This window comes from Carcharhinus amblyrhynchos, chromosome 1 (assembly GCF_965287045.1).
Source record: "Carcharhinus amblyrhynchos chromosome 1, sCarAmb.v2.hapA, whole genome shotgun sequence".
Taxonomy (NCBI): Eukaryota; Metazoa; Chordata; class Chondrichthyes; order Carcharhiniformes; family Carcharhinidae; genus Carcharhinus; species Carcharhinus amblyrhynchos.
Window position 1 is genome coordinate 80,378,582 of NC_137324.1, and position 16,418 is coordinate 80,394,999.

At 41.9% G+C, this 16,418-nt stretch overlaps 1 protein-coding gene across 1 annotated transcript in view; it reads right to left on the minus strand.

The window, feature by feature from the left end:
• Window positions 1-223: 223 nt before the first annotated feature.
• Window positions 224-16,418, minus strand: part of spata18 (spermatogenesis associated 18) — a 55,613-nt gene continuing 39,418 nt past the window's right edge. The window contains exons 12-13 of the mRNA XM_080187669.1: window positions 13,575-13,623; window positions 224-4,065 (exon numbers count right to left, since the gene is read on the minus strand). Coding sequence (XP_080043795.1) covers window positions 4,058-4,065; window positions 13,575-13,623 — 57 coding nt within the window. The 3' untranslated portion in view covers window positions 224-4,057. The remainder of the gene's footprint in view (window positions 4,066-13,574; window positions 13,624-16,418) is intronic.

A 16,418-nucleotide genomic window follows, 5' to 3' on the forward strand; every position in this document is an offset into this window, starting at 1 on the left:
ACAAACAGCTTGCCTGATCTGAGAAGCAAATCTCTTGCAGAGCTCTGAGACGCAGAGGATTCTGGGTGTCCTGGTACATTATTGGTGAAAGATTAGTATGTAGTTGCAGCAAGTAATTAACAAAGCTAATAAACTGGTCACCATAGGTCAGAATTATTCCCCTTAGAACATTGAGAAAAATCACCCATCACATATTAGGTATGATAAGTGTACAACTTCTGTTGACTGAAAAGTTGCCACAGTCCCAGATGACCATTGGCTGCTCTCTACTTTGAGTGTTAGCTGACAGGTCGTGATTTAACCCAAGGTCACATCTCAGGCATGGGTTAAAGTTGAGAAGGCAATGGATAACCTTAGCTAATATGGAAATTGTACCTACGCTTTTGGCATCATTCTACATCACTAACCAGCTATCCAGCCAACCGAGCTAAGCAACTCCTACAAGATGGTATTGAGCACTCAGCATGGAGGAGCAGAAGAGGCTGAAGCTTCAGCACCTCAGCACTAATGGTGGCAACTAACTTACATCCAAATCCTTATCATTTCCAGACACCACATGAAGATTTATACAGTATATTCCTAAACACATCACATGACTCATCACACAACAGTTCACTGAATAGTGAAATAACTTTACTTCATAGGTCACAACGCAGACAATAAAACCAAAAGGTACGATCGTATTGATTCATCATAGAAAGGTGTTTGATACCTGAAAGTTTCTAAAAATGTTTTGGAAAAAAAGAACACACACACCATGAAAAAATGTTTATCATCATTTTCAAGCGTTAGCCAAAACATTGAACACAATATAGTTTAAATGAGATATGTCTTCTGAATTTTAAATAAAGCACAAAATTCTTGAAATGTTATATCAATGCCATTCAAATAAAACCTAGATCGGCATCTGGTTGAGGACCCTGCTAAGTATAAAATCTGTAAGGAAACCTGTTACTTCAATCATTGTGGCTAATGCCTAGAGAATAATTTTGGGGGATTCAAGTGCCAACAACATACTCCAGGTTCATAAAATTATCCCCGTCCCTCCCTTAGGGGGACAAAGAGCAATATTTCTCTTTGAAAGCAGCAGGTAGAAGTGAAAATTAACTACATATGCGTTTTTCAGTTTATAGTCATTGCTACGAAGCTGCCAGCTTTGGGGAGTACAATGTTTCTAAGCCAGAGATTGTCAGTTAACACCAACAGAGCACTCTCCAGGCTTTTTGACAGCCTTTTTACAACCAATCTGTGGGATGACACAATTACTATCAACTGTTAGATACTGCTGCTCTTTCAAGAACTTTAGCTATTGCATCCTTAAATGGGTGACTGTATGAGAGTACCAAGTGCAGGTTGCATGTTTACCATGGGAGGTATTCTTTCTCCAGGTGTTGTCACAGTTTTGGGATAAACAACAAAACTACAATACATGTTATTTCCTATGAAATACAAAATTTTAGTTCTCATAATGCCCCTTTTTGCTTCAAATGTTTTGGCAAAATTTGTGCTCAACAAGGTAGGGACGATTAGTGTAGGAAAATGAAACATTTTCTCATTTCAGGCACAGCCCAAGATATAAGCGTATCCAGCTGCTGAGTAAAGCTCCTTCTATTCTACTCCATTATGTCTCAGCGCTAATTTGAACAGAGCACCCCTACTGCAAGAGTAACATTTTTTCTACTTGCTTCATCAGTTTTTCAGGAGCAGTTTAAATGTGATGTTGCCAATTCCGTGACTTGGGCCAACTCCAAAAAGTAACTGGTTTCAAACTAATTTTTGACAAGGAATTCATATGGCCAAAAGAAGTTGAAGGTTGTTGCCCTTATCTGTTGGAGTTGGATTTGAACCCAGGTCATGTAGGAGAAAGGACAAGGCATCATCCAAATTCACTTTGTATAATTTAAAGCACTAACATACTTAACAAAATGAAAGAGTGAATAATTAAAGAAAAACAATGGCTGTGCTCTCTACTTTTGATTATATTAATCAACCATTATAGTAGGAATTCTGTTTGGATATTGATAGACTGATCTACAATCACAACAGAAAGTGCTTATGTGCAGGATAGAAGTTCAAAAAGTGAACATACCAATGACACATGTGTATGCATGCACACACACAAACCTGTATCACATGTCTATTACAGCTTAAGGGTCAAAGTGTTGTAGACAACTCTCTATTTTAAATCCCTGGCTGCTTTCTCAATACTGCTTACACTGATGTACCACAACATTATTGCATTGCTCAAGTCTATGTGGTAAAATTATACAGGACTAGAATATTACCTTTCAAACAGACCAGTAGAAATCAGGGGAGAAGGGCAAAAGCTGGTAAATATTATGAAATAGGATTATGACATTAAAACAGAAGCAAAATAGCAGTGAAAAGCTTCGAGCTGAAAGTAAAATGGAGGAACTTGAGGAGAGAAATGTGGGATGGAATGTTCTATAGGAATCATTTGAAAATAGTTGAAGTTTGCTAATCCATTTCAATGACCAAAGTTAACAGAGCAATGTTGTAAACTCTGCTGAATTATAATCCTGCTGCCTGGACCAAATAACTTGGCAATTTAAAACATTTTCCTATTGCAGAACAACATGGAGTGTTCTTACTTCCCCTTTTGATCCTGTTGGGTCACTGATAGTCATGAGAGTTAATGTCTTTTTAAACTGCAGGTCCTCACGTAAAATAGCAATACAATGCAAAAAAAACTAAAACAACATTGCGACTCTTTAAAGAGCCATTATACAATCAAAATTAGCACAAGTGTAAAACTTTGAATGATTTGAAACATTCCAGGTTACAGTCAAACATGAAACTATTTTACCTGTGTGTTATATATTCAGCACCATATATCGGGCACTAACGGCCCTGGTTTAAAAAGCACAAAACCCTGCTTAATATTGTCGGGAAAAACTCAGAAGGTCACAAAGCCTCTGTGCAGAGAGGAAGGTTCTGTTAACATTTCAGGACAATGACCTTTCATTAGAATTGGTTTGTTTAGCAGTTCTAACAAAGGATGCTTGCACTGAAATATTAATGCTACCTTCTCCCCCCACGTCATATTGTCTCTCTGCCAATACTGCCAGACTTTGAGAGTTTCCAGCATTTTCTGTTTGTATTTCAGATTTTCAGCACCTGCAGCATTTTGCTTCCAGTGTAATGTTGCGCTCAGTTTACAGTGTTCAAGACTCTAAAAAAACAAACCTCACGATTTGGAAAGAACATTTTGTTATTCCTACAATTAAAGGGGAGATTAACTTGTTTATGTTTTATTCTTTCAGTTGAATTTCTTCCCTGCCTATTAATGTATTTTGTGATCCAACAACCACAAAGTCAGGAATGCATTGCTCACATTTTGACGTTGAATCACTGAATCCTACAGCACAGAATGAGGCCATTTGGCCCATTGTGCTGTACCACTACTTCCAAAACTGTTCAATTTTCTCTCATATCCCTGCTTTTTTCCCATCAAATAAGGTCTCTTCAAATATCTAATTACCTTCTGAAAATTTCTATGGAGCCTGATGCCACCATCACCTTTTCAGGTAGTGTGTTCTAGTTCTTAACAACCCTCTTGACACAGAACCAGAGATGAAACGAGGAGAATTATTTTTCCACACAATTATTTTAAATTCATAACCTCTGGCTATCGACCTGAGAGAGGAAACAGTATTGTACACAAAACTTTAGCTGAGGTCTAACCAGAGATTTGTAAAGATTTAACATAACTTCCTTGTTTTTGTATTCAATGCCAAGCCAAATATTCCATACACTTCTTAACTGCCTTATCACTTGCCCTGCCAACTGAATGTGCACCCATAGGTCTTGTTAAATAATTATGACCTATAAGGTAAGGTTTATGATACTGTACAAGGTATGTATTTAATAATTCACAACTATTAAGCAACACACAAGAAACAAATAATAAAAGATTGTATCCCTTTCTCAGAAGAACAGAACATGCAGATTATTCACATTAATTTAGGTCTGTTGATTACACTCCAGATGCTTTCAGAGGTCCATCAATCTGTTAATTCTTGAACTTAAGATTCCTTCAGTGTCCTGTGTAAGCACACAAAAAAAATCAAGTGTTAATTTTTCTTGGTTAGTCTCTCTGCTTTGCTAGTAAATCTTATAAGTTACTTAAATGGGTCAACATAGCTGCCGTAAACCTTTTGTAAATTAAAGTTAAACCAGCTGTTGAGGGAAAAAAAAGAGAAATACATTGTCCTGACTGGAACTTATTAAAGCATTACAGTTTTGAATTTAAGTCAGATACAAAATGAATGTATGGTAATAATGCAAATAGTTGGCCACCAACTGATATTTTTACGAAAACATTTTGAAAAGAAATTGTTGTAATATCTAGCTCTATTCATTATACAATTTACAAAATCCTGCAGTAGAATTGAAGAAAAAGAAAATGCCCAGTGCAAACAATTCATCAGAAATGTGCTTAAAGCTGCAGTGCATTTTTCACGTGTGTTTACAATGTATAGCTTGTGATTAAGTAAGAACCTAGTATGATTTTTTTTAGATAGATGGACCTCAATTTCAATCCAATTTAAAGGTCCCTGCTTCATTCCCAGATTTCAGCACCATAAGCAGACAGTAAGAGTTGGAATGGGTCCTATCAGGGACAATGAGGGTGATAATGGGTGGCACAGTGGCAAGCACTGTTGCCTCACAATGCCTGGGACCTGGGTTCGATTCCTAGCTTGGGTAACTGTCTGTGTGGAGTTTACACATTCTCATCATGTTTGCGTGGGTTTCCTCCAGGTGCCCCGGTTTCCTTCCACAGTCCAAAGATGTGCAGGTTAAGTTGATTGGCTTTGCTTATTTGCCAATTAGTGTCAGGGGGACTAGCTGGTTAAATACACAGTGTTACGGGGATAGGTGCTAGGGGGGATTGTGGTCAGTGCAGACTTGATGGGCCAAATGGCCTCCTTCTGCACTGCAGGGATTCTATGAATCTATGAAATGCTCAGAGTCAGACAGCATAGCTAAAATACTTAACAAGCACTTTGCAATGGTGTTTATTAAGAAGAGGGGAATTTGACAAAAATTCAATAGAAAAGAGATAAAGGAGGGAGTGAAACAAAGGGAAGAGGCACTGGGAAGGCTGGGCAATGTTTAGAGCAGATAAGACACTGGTCTGAATGGCTTGCATTCCAAGTTGCTAAAGCAATTGGGGGTGGAGACAATGTAAGGTCTTGCCATAATCATTCAATCGCTCCTAGGTATCGGGGCGCGGGATGGGGGGTGACTAGAGGATTGCAGAGGAAAGCTTGTAAAGGATGGTCCTACTAACTACTGGTCAGTTCGTCTGATATCAATAGTGGATAAGGTTGGTAAGGTTTTAGAAACAATCGGGGGTGGAATCTGCAGCTATTTGAAGAAGTTTTAGTTAATTAACACCAGCCAGCGGGGATGCATAAAAGGCAGATCAGGTTTGACTAATCTAATTGAACTTTTTGAAGTAGTAACAGAGAAGGTTGATGAACGAAACGCAGTGGATGTTGTCTATATGGATTTTAAGGAAGTGTCTGACAAAGTACCACTTAAAAGGTTAGTTAACAAAATTGAGGCTCGCTCAACTGGATAAAACAATTGACTTAAGAAAAGAAAGCAGCCAGTCATGGTAGATGTTTATTTTTCAGACTGGAGGATGGTTGTCACTGGTGTATCAAAATGTATAAATGACTTGGAGATTGAAATGCAGAGCAAAATTTCAAAATTTGCCAAAAACAAGTTTAGAGGATACTAATAGACTGCAACAGGAGACAGACAAGCTAGCAGAATTGGTAGACAAGAGGCAAATGGAATTTAATACAGAAGAGGTGATAAAGTGGGAAGTGTAAGGGAGGTACAGTATAGACTTAATGGGCTAGATTTTGTGCTTGACAGCCAGCAGGTTTGATGACAGAGCAGCTTGTAAAGGCATCAGCAGCAAATGCAGGAGGGAAAAATCCAGGAGCAGAAAGCAATGAGAAGGTGATGATGATGAGCTCCCAGAGCAGTAGCAGTGGTGAGTCTGGGGGTGGTGGTGGTAGTGGTGGGGGGAGGTGGATGGGGGGGAGGCGGGGTGTGGGGAATACTGGACTTGAGAGGCTGTGCATGGCCATTTATCCAACAGAGGTGGGAGGTTGGGGAGCAGGGCTGCAGAGGAGTGTTTGTCTGCCAGGGGAACAAGGCTGTGAGGGAGTGTATATCTGCAGAGTAGAGACATGAGGCTGCAAGGGAGTGTTTTATCTGCCTGAGATATGAAGGGTCTGCAAGGGAGTGTTTGTCTGCTTGAGGTGTAAGGCTGCAGGGGGGGAGTGTTTGTCTGTGGGAATGAATTGAAACTGGTATATAATTCCTCTGGCAATTCTCATATGATTCTGTCAATTTCCTGTAAGCAGCAAGCACTGATTTGAAATGCTGAGTTTCAGAACAGCAGGAAATTTGTGGGTCTGCTTTTATTTTTCTTTATTGTTTATGTCACCGGAAAGGCCAGCATTTGTTGGCCATCCCTAATTTCCCTTGAAATGACTAGCTTGCTGGGTTATTGCAAAGGGCAGTTAAGAGTCAACCACAGACTCCTTGTGGGTCCGGAGTCACATGTAGGCCAAACCAAGTAAGGACGGCAGATTTCCTTCCCTAAAGGACATTAGTGAACCAGATGGGTTTTTAACAACAATTGGTCATGGTTACTTTTCCTCAGACTAGCTCTATTCTGGAATTTAAAGTCCACAAACTACTGTGGTGGGATTTGAACCCATACCCCCTGAACATTAGAGAAAATGCTGGAAAATCTCAGCGGGTCTGGCAGCATCTGTAAGGAGAGAAAAGAGCTGACGTTTCGAGTCCATAGAAATCATAGAAACCCTCCAGTGCAGAAAGAGGCCATTTGGCCCATTGAGTCTGCACCGACCACAAGCCCACCCAGGCCCTACCCCCATTCCCTACATATTTACCCGCTAATCCCTCAAACTTATGCATCTCAGAACACTAAGGAGCAATTTTAGCATGGCCAATCAACCTAACCCACGTATCTTTGGACTGTGGGAGGAAACCAGAGGACCTGGAGGAAACCCACGCAGACACAAGGAGAATGTGCAAACTCCACACAAAGTGACCCAAACCAGGAATCGAACCCAGGTCTCTGGAGCTGTGAAGCAGCAGTGCTAACCACTGTGCTACCGTGCCACCAATTCTCCAGATGACCCTTCTCTAGATGACCCTTTGTCAAAGCTTTCTCTTTTGATTTCAGATTCCAGCATCTGCAGTAATTTGCTTTTATCCCCTGAACATTAGCCTAGGCCTCTGGATTATCAGTCCAGTAACATTATCACAACATCATCACCTTTTCTCGTTTGTTTCCAAATTACTGCTCTGATTCTGTTTCTTGAATCAGATTTGTGCCCGGATTGCATCTTTCTTTGGGTTGGGAAACTCCAGTGGGCTATGAGCCTGGAGTTAGAGCACCAACTCTTTGGGAGAGGCTTCAGGCCAGTCTCACTGTTCCCTAGGAGAAAGTGCTCAAGCAGAAACCCTGACGATTCCGTCCTTCAGTGATTTAATTGTCATTGACAGTCATTGATTGTCAGTCTGAGCTATTGGTCAACTGTTTTCAATCAACTTTCAAGGCTCACTGCAGTGAACTAGTTCGAGTGCTGGGCCTGCAAGAGTAGGCTGCTTACACAAGATACAGCCGTATTAGAGCAGGACATTCATTACATTTTATAAGCTTTTAAAGAATTAAAGTAACAACACAATTGGATTCAAATGTCAGGTTAGATTTGTCCAGTCTTTAGAGAACAGTCAGAGGAGAAAGTGAGAAACCAAGAAAAATAAAGAACTTGCATTTCAGCACCATTCATCATCTCAGGACTAACTTGTACAAGCTTCATTCAGCCATCACCCCTTGCACTACACTGGCTCCCAAACAAGCAATTGCTGGATTTCAAATTCTCACCAAGTTAATAAATTAATCTTCATACTTAAAACTGATTCATAAAAATGCACATTTTTATTATTTTGATTAACAGCAAGATAAATTTCTAATCTTATTATCTTTCCAAAATTTGCTCATTAGTCCCATGAGTGAGAAAAACATATTGAAATGTGGCCACTGATATGAAAAGTTGGACATTCCTATTCTAACTCATGTAGTAGGCAATTAAACTGCTTAACAAAAATGAAGGACATGAGCAATTAATACTATGGATCATATGTGGAAGTTGGGCCCATATTTGTGAACGATATCACTGACTGGATGTAAATTAGGAATAGGTGGCAGTAGGCAAAACGTTGAGAGACACAAGGACTGAAATAAGGGGGCGCAATACTCCCAGCGCACTGCGCTGCTTGTGTAGCACAGCTGGCCAGAGACCCAAGCTGGGGCCATTTTGTTACTCCCCACTGGGTGCCATGGCCTCCGCGTGCCTCTGGCAGCACCAATTTCTGGCACAGAGCTGTATAATTTGTGCAAATATGCATTTCAATTCTTTTACATATAGTTAGCAGGCATGAGACTGAAATCTCAGAAGGGGAAAGAGGAAGCTTGGGAGATCAGGGCTGTGGAGGGGGCAGGGGTGGAGATTCAGGCAGGCCAGGGATTGGGGTGGGTGGCGAGGCTGGTCCAGACACATTCGGGAGCGGGGCGGGGGGTCAGTGGATAGGAGTTGCGGGGCTGGCCAGCAATCAAGTGGCCAGCAGATCAGCACATGCACAGTGGCCCACTCAACGCTATGCTGCCAGCCTCTCCAGTGGGAATAGGCCCCATCCATTGATTTTTAACAGGATTCACACTGATGCACTCTGAACTGTGGAAGATTCATTTTGAAACTCACACTGAAAGAAAACAGCGGGATTTACTCCAGTTTTTATGCAAACTCAACACCTGAATTTTTTTTGGGAGAAACCCACCCAAGATATTTAAGGGTGGGACCAAAAGAGGTCACAGAGAAACAGGATGGAGAACTCAAAATGTAAAAATCTATGCAGAGGTAGAGAAGGGACTGTGGTCACAGTCACACAGGATATCAGTCAGTGAGAGAGGAAGATTCTTGGTTTGATCCCTGTATGTGGAGTTAGCTAGGATTAGGGAAAGAAAGTAACAACAGCCAACGTTCCCATTCCTGAACATTACTCAGCATGCTGACAGAATGTCCACATGCGCAGATATTCAAAAGGATAGGACTGTATTCAGCCCCAAAACCCCAACTACTTGCAGCACCAAATATTAAGGCTTAAACATGAAAGATCACCAATTAATGAGGTAGCAGAGGGCTGGAACCAGCAAGAGAATCATAGCCCAATGTATGTCACTGACATTGACAGAAAGGGAAGAGAGAAAATTATAAACAAAGCGTAAGAAATTGAACTGTCCATCTATCAATGGACTTGGTGTTCTTCTCTAGATAGGATCAATTTGTATTGTCCCTTCGTAATGACTACAGTTTTCCCACTGTGAATCTGTTACGCTTGTACTGGGGGTACTGGACATTCTTAGTCAGTGTTGTGATTGAAAAAACTGTTCTAGTATCTACCTCTGATATGGCTACCTTAACAAGCATTCCAACACGAAGGGACTGTCCATCTGAATCCGCCTAATACAATATCGTGACAAAACATCAACCAATAAAAAAATCTACAAAACCACTGCCATGCTGCCTTTGATGTTCTAGTTCATGTTCAGCCTAAAACTATGAGAAACTGGCAATTATTTCAATCAACATGTTTCTTTAGAACTCAATGGTACGACACAAAAGACAATTTCAAATGCTTTGGTCTCCAGTTGCACTCTGTGGGGCTTGTGTCTGCCCACATAATGCCTTAAAGCTGCAACATCTTATAGCAAGATAGTGTCTGGAATTATATTTAATGCAAAGTTAGAAAAATACACAAAGCACTGCAAGATACTGGAGTATTTCGAACAAAATGGATAGTTAGTTTGCATTTACTTTGAGAGCTCTTTCAATCATCTGCATTCTCCCCTCGAAACATATTGCGGAGAATTGTTAACCTAAAATTAGAACGTAGAACATTACAGCGCAGTACAGGCCCTTCGGCCCTCGATGTTGTCCCATTGTTTAAGAAGGGGAGAAGAGACTTCCCTGGGAATTACAGACCGGTGAGTCTTACTTCTGTGGTGGGTAAGGTTTTGGAAAGGATTATTAGAGACAGGATTTATAGTTATTTGGAGAGTAATGAATTGATTAGAGACAGTCAGCATGGTTTTGTAGCGGGTAGGTCGTGCCTTACTAACCTTATCGAGTTCTTTGAGAAAGTGACCAAAGAGGTGGATAGGGGTAAGGCAGTTGACGTGGTGTATATGGATTTTAGTAAGGCGTTTGATAAGGTTCACCATGGTAGGCTTCTGCAGAAAATGCAGATGTATGGGATTGGGGGTGATCTAGGAAGTTGGATCAGGAATTGGCTATCAGATAGGAGACAGAGGGTGGTGGTTGATGGTAAATATTCGTCATGGAGTTCAGTTACGAGTGGTGTGCCTCAGGGATCTGTTTTGGGGCCACTGCTGTTTGTAATTTTTATTAATGATCTGGATGAGGGTATAGTTGGGTGGATTAGTAAGTTTGCTGATGACACCAAAGTCGGAGGTGTGGTAGATTGTGAGGAATGGTGTCATAGTTTGCAGGGTGACTTAGAAAGGTTGCAGAGCTGGGCCGCGCGGTGGCGGATGGAGTTTAATGTGGAGAAGTGTGAGGTAATTCATTTCGGTAGGAATAACAGATGTGTTGAGTATAGGGCTAACGGGAGGACTTTGAATAGTGTGGAGGAGCAGAGGGATCTAGGTGTATGTGTACATAGATCCCTGAAAGTTGGGAATCAAGTAGAAAAGGTTGTTAAGAAGGCATATGGTGTCTTGGCGTTTATTGGTAGGGGGATTGAATTTAGGAGTCGCAGCGTCATGATGCAACTGTACACAACTCTGGTGCGGCCGCACTTGGAGTATTGTGTGCAGTTCTGGTCCCCACATTACAGGAAGGATGTAGAGGCTTTGGAGAGGGTGCAGAGGAGGTTTACCAGGATGTTGCCTGGTATGGAGGGGAGATCCTATGAGGGGAGACTGAGAGATTTGGGGTTGTTTTCGCTGGAAAGAAGGCGGCTAAGAGGGGACCTTATTGAAACATATAAGATGATTAGAGGTTTAGACAGGGTGGATAGTGATAGCCTTTTTCCTAGGATGGAGAAAGCTAGCACGAGGGGGCACGGCTTTAAATTAAGGGGGGGTAGTTATAGGACTGATGTCAGGGGTAGGTTCTTTACCCAGAGGGTGGTGAGGGACTGGAATGCCCTGCCAGCTGCAGTTGTAAATGCGCCTAGTTTGGGGGCGTTTAAGAGATCTGTGGATAGGTTTATGGACGAAATGGGATTGGTTTAGATTAGTAGGTTAGTGTTGTTTTTTTTTAAAAAAGCTGGTCGGCGCAACATCGTGGGCCGAAGGGCCTGTTCTGCGCTGTAATCTTCTATGTTCTATGTTCTATGTTGCGCCGACCAGTGAAACCAATCTAATGACCCTCTAACCGAAACTATTCCAATGTTATCCATATGCCTATCCACTGACCATTTGAACGCCCTTAAAGTTGGTGAGTCCACAACTGCTGCAGGCAGGGCATTCCACGACCTTACTGCCCTCTGAGTAAAGAACCTACCTCTGACATCCGTCCTATAATTACCACCCCTTAACTTAAAGCTATGTCCCCTCATGTTAGCCTTCACCATCCGAGGAAAAAGGCTCTCACTGTCCACCCTATCTAACCCTCTGATCATCTTGTATGCCTCAATTAGGTCACCTCTCAACCTTCTTCTTTCTAACGAAAACAACCTCAAGTCCCTCAGCCTTTCCTCATAAGACCTTCCCACCATACCAGGCAACATCCTGGTAAACCTCCTCTGCACCCTTTCCAATGCCTCCACATCCTTCTTATAATGCGGCAACCAGAACTGTATGCAATACTCCAAGTGCGGCCGCTCCAGAGTTTTGTACAGTTGCAACATGATCTCATGGCTCCGAAATTCAATCCCTCTACCAATAAAAGCTAACACACCGTACGCCTTCTAACCAACCTTATCAACCTGGGTGCCATTCAGGCACCTGGAAGGACAAGAGGCTGATGTATACCAGATGGCATGGGGAGGTGGCTGAATTTGGCCTGTCACCCAGTTTCTCTAGGGCTCCTCACTTTCTCTTTGACCAGTAAGCAAACAGTTGAAAGGAATTTCTTGCCTCTACCTCTTCCATCCTGACTTCAGTGAAAGTGGCAGGACTGAAGGGACAACATTTCCTGAAAGAACATTCTGCTAGATCCACATGCCTGGTGGTCAGTTGATAGCCTGCGCACTTATATTTTTGAAACCAAGTGATCCTAATGCTATTTATCTGACAGTAACTTATTTGCAGCATAGATGAAATGGTGACATTTCCCTTTTTAAATTTCCACTCCTCGACCATGACACACACTGCCCAGGCTTCAATATTCTTGCTTACCCACAGGATGGGGAGCACCATTAGTGCAGTGGATGCACATATTATGTTATGTTAATGACTTCATCTTTAGGACTAGGAACAAAAATACATCATTATCATCACCAACCTTGTTCCTTTGTTTTAACTCAATGGCCTAACAAATACATTTCTGTTATTAGTGTCTGAATTCAATGTGGAGAGCTGGATGTTCCCCGAGCAATAGAGCAACATTCCCAGTAGAAACAAAGTCATAAGCACACATTCCATCCACTTATACAAAATCTCCAATTTCTCAGCTGATGTTCCCCACGAGAACCTCTGACTTATTGATATGAATTCTTTCTTTGTTGGTTTAATGGGTGTTAAACTGTTGAATCCAGGTGTACACTTTGCTAAAAGTATGCAACATTAAGGCCAATCTATTAAGTTCAAAAAAAAGCTTTGAATTTACCCGACACTTGCAAAGATGTAAAGGATAAAGAGGTGTAATGCAGTTTGATTAGCTACTTTTTAGTGAGTGTTATGAAGCACAAACAATAAGACACATCCTCAGAAAATAAAAACTAATTACAGTCCTCAAAAAAAACAAATGCAAGAAAAGTTATAACCAATTTTCATTTTAATCCTTTGATTCTCCACCTTCTCCATCAACTCGCTGTGACCGTTTTAGGGACTTCTACCAAGGAGACATTGGCCAGAATTCTCTGGTCTCACAGATCTCGCTACTGTTGCCAATGAGAATGGAGAATGTGGCGCTCAGCCAAATCTCTATTCACTGCACAGGGTCTGGAGAATTCCAGCTGCTGATTTCTCAACTTTCATGGCATATTTCCCCAGGAGGTCATCGGCAGTCCTCTTAGATTGTACCAGCCTCGAGCTTCCTGTCGCTTCCCAAAGCACAGATCGGTGACAGCGCACCTTGGTTAGCAGCTGCACAGACATAATACAACAAGACATCTTTCACATACACACACACACACACACAATCCTGACTACAGAAGTAGTTAAATCACTTTGATGATTAAATCATATATTCAAGAATTAACCTCTAAATAATTCCATATTGTTACATTAAAAATGCTTTCACACTTACTGGGACTAACGCTTCGTCTGATGGGGGAAGGGCTACGGCTTCGGGAAGACTGTAAAAGACATGAGATAAAACGTGAACTTCAATCTTGCAGCTGCAAAACAGCTGTGCACTCTTACTGCATGAAAGAAGAAATGATTAATGAATACACAAGAAGCACAGTCAAGAATAGTCACAATCATCAAACCCACACAATGCAACTCAAACTTCCAACCTAATGAATTAATAATCTTAGCAACACTCGATGAAGCTGCCTCAAAGATGTTAGGTGGACAACAATACCAAGTTAACCCAATATTGACTGAGCTTCTTATTTACATTAGGCACATTGAAGGGCCCGATGGGCAAAAGAGATTTTCATCCTTGGTGTAATGTTGAAAAGTTATATCATGGATGACTACAGCTTCCAGCAGAGCAGCACAGCTAGGAATATTCGCTAGATCCATCATTTGCCTGAAACAGTTATCTCAAGGAGTATATCAGAAATACAAATTAAAGCCAGACCAACTGTTGAATTGGCCATGGGCCAGGTAATCTAGATTAATGCTTATCCCCTGTGGATATTCTGCTCCCAAGGTGGAGTGCTGTGCCTCTTTAGCAACTGTGGTTCTGGTTTTGAGACACTTTGTTGGGGTCACAGAGCCAAGCAAGTACAGGTCACAAAATCAGACTCGTGGCATTTATCTGCTAATGAGAATGCTGCATTTTAGAAACCTGACTGCTGGCTGAGTATCAGTAATCATTTTAAATATCTCAATTAGATCACCTCTCAACTTTATAAGCTCAAGAGAATATAAACATTTATAGACTTTATCTGTTAACCCTTTAAGCTCTGCTATAATGCTGGGGATTCTACAACGAACCTCTCCAAAGCCAATACATCCAACCTGCAATCTTTTGCAGAAAATGTGTACATATGTGGCCGTTCTGAATGAGGTTTTGAATAACACATAGGTAATGTGTGATTATAATGGTACTGATACATTAGCTCGGATTCTGTGGACCCGTGGGGGTCTGCTCCACCAGTTGAAGTACGGACTCAGTTCCATGGGGAAGGCCTGATAGAAACAAATGCCTTTCAGGCATTTAAGCGGCCTTCCCAGTGTGTGAGGCCCCAGGCAGCGGAAATCCCACCTAGCAAGAAGTGCCAGCTAATGAGAGACTGGTAGCTCCACATGGTGCCAGTGCCTGTAGGATTAGCTGGTGACAGAGTCCCCACTCGGGGGATCCATAATCATTGTGGTATCCCAGATTGAAAAGTGAGAGAAGGTGAGATGGGGATCAGGATTGTCAGAGGCATGAGTGAGTGATGGTACAAGGACCCTTAAATTGGGCAGGGTGACCAATACCAGATCCTCCCAGCGCCATGCCGGGTTTGCTGCGTAGCCGTCCAAGGGGACAGCAGACCTGTGTGGCTCTCATCTTACCCCTCAGCCATTACTAAATGATGATGGGCTGAGGATAATGGATGTCAGTTAGTTTACTGATGAGCCTAATTACATCCTGCTGGCAGCTGTGAATCCCACATCAGCCCTGCGCTCACTACCTTCACTGGGGGAGGTATTGCTGCCACCGCGAGGTTAACGCATGCTTGGCTGCCATGTTTCCAATGCAGACTGGAATAAATCCAGCCTGTTCATTGTTTGTTTTTCCAAAACTGTGCAGTAAAAGCTGTAAACTAGCAACAAAATGAATATGTAATGCATTTCTAGTTATCAGTGCATTTATTGCATTCCAAAATAAAATAATAGTTTCCAATTCTGGATATATATAAAATAATAGTTTCCAATTTTTAAATTGCAAAATATCTTAAAGCAAATAATATGGCACTGCATGTTGCTGCTCTGGCACACTGTGCCAGTGATGATTCTTTACACAGTCAGTTCCTGATCTCACCTGTGCTGCTGGTCAAGGTACAGAACAAAGATTAGGGGCTAGATTTCCATGAAGGAGACGGGATGATCTAGTCAGGGGTCATGGAGGTGGTGTGGGGAATATGAGAGGGCATTAAAAAACCATTGCCATTCTCTTTAAAACTTAAAAGCTTTTGGAATCCAGACACTGGTTCATGACTTCTCTGAGGAGATATGAATCACCAGTCCTGGAGAAAGCTGGCCAGACTCCACAGAAGTTGCTGGGTGATATGATGAGGTGCCAATCCCCAACGTGGGAGTGCAGAGTGTGGGCTTACTATCCGCACCCTTATCCCAAAATGGCAAAAATTGCTGGAAATGGGAATGGTGGCAGGAATCCTAGAAATCGGGTCCTGCTCACCATTTTAAAATCCCATCTCGCCTCTCTAATTTGGATAGAGGCATGGAATCCAGGCCTAGGTATTTGTATACTGGGAAAAGAGGATGAAAATCAGTAGATCACCCCAGGCAACTCAGATCTATTTCAAAAGGAGGACAGACAGCAGGTTACCGCTCAAAAGAGACTGAAGGAAGCAGAAAAAGATTTTCCCAGTTTAAAGCATTGAGATGAAAATTGTCAATTGGCTAACAGTGCCGTGGGTGTACCTACACCACATGGACTGCAGCAGTTCAAGAAGGTGGCTTACCCTTCTCAAGGGTAACTGGGGATGGACAATAAATACTGGCCTGGCTTCAGGTGATGTCCAGACCTCTTGAACAAATGAAAAAAAAACTTGTTGCCACAGTGCAGTATTAAAGGATTCTGAGCAGAATAAAACATAGCTTCAGGGAGTGCACACTCAACTGGCCTGACATTTCACATGTAATTAATCTGCTGTTGCATTGAATTTGTTCCTCTTATTCTTGCATAGCACACGCATTAGGAGCAGAGCACTCTGACCGGGCTGAAGTCACCATGTTGTCTGTGTGCGTT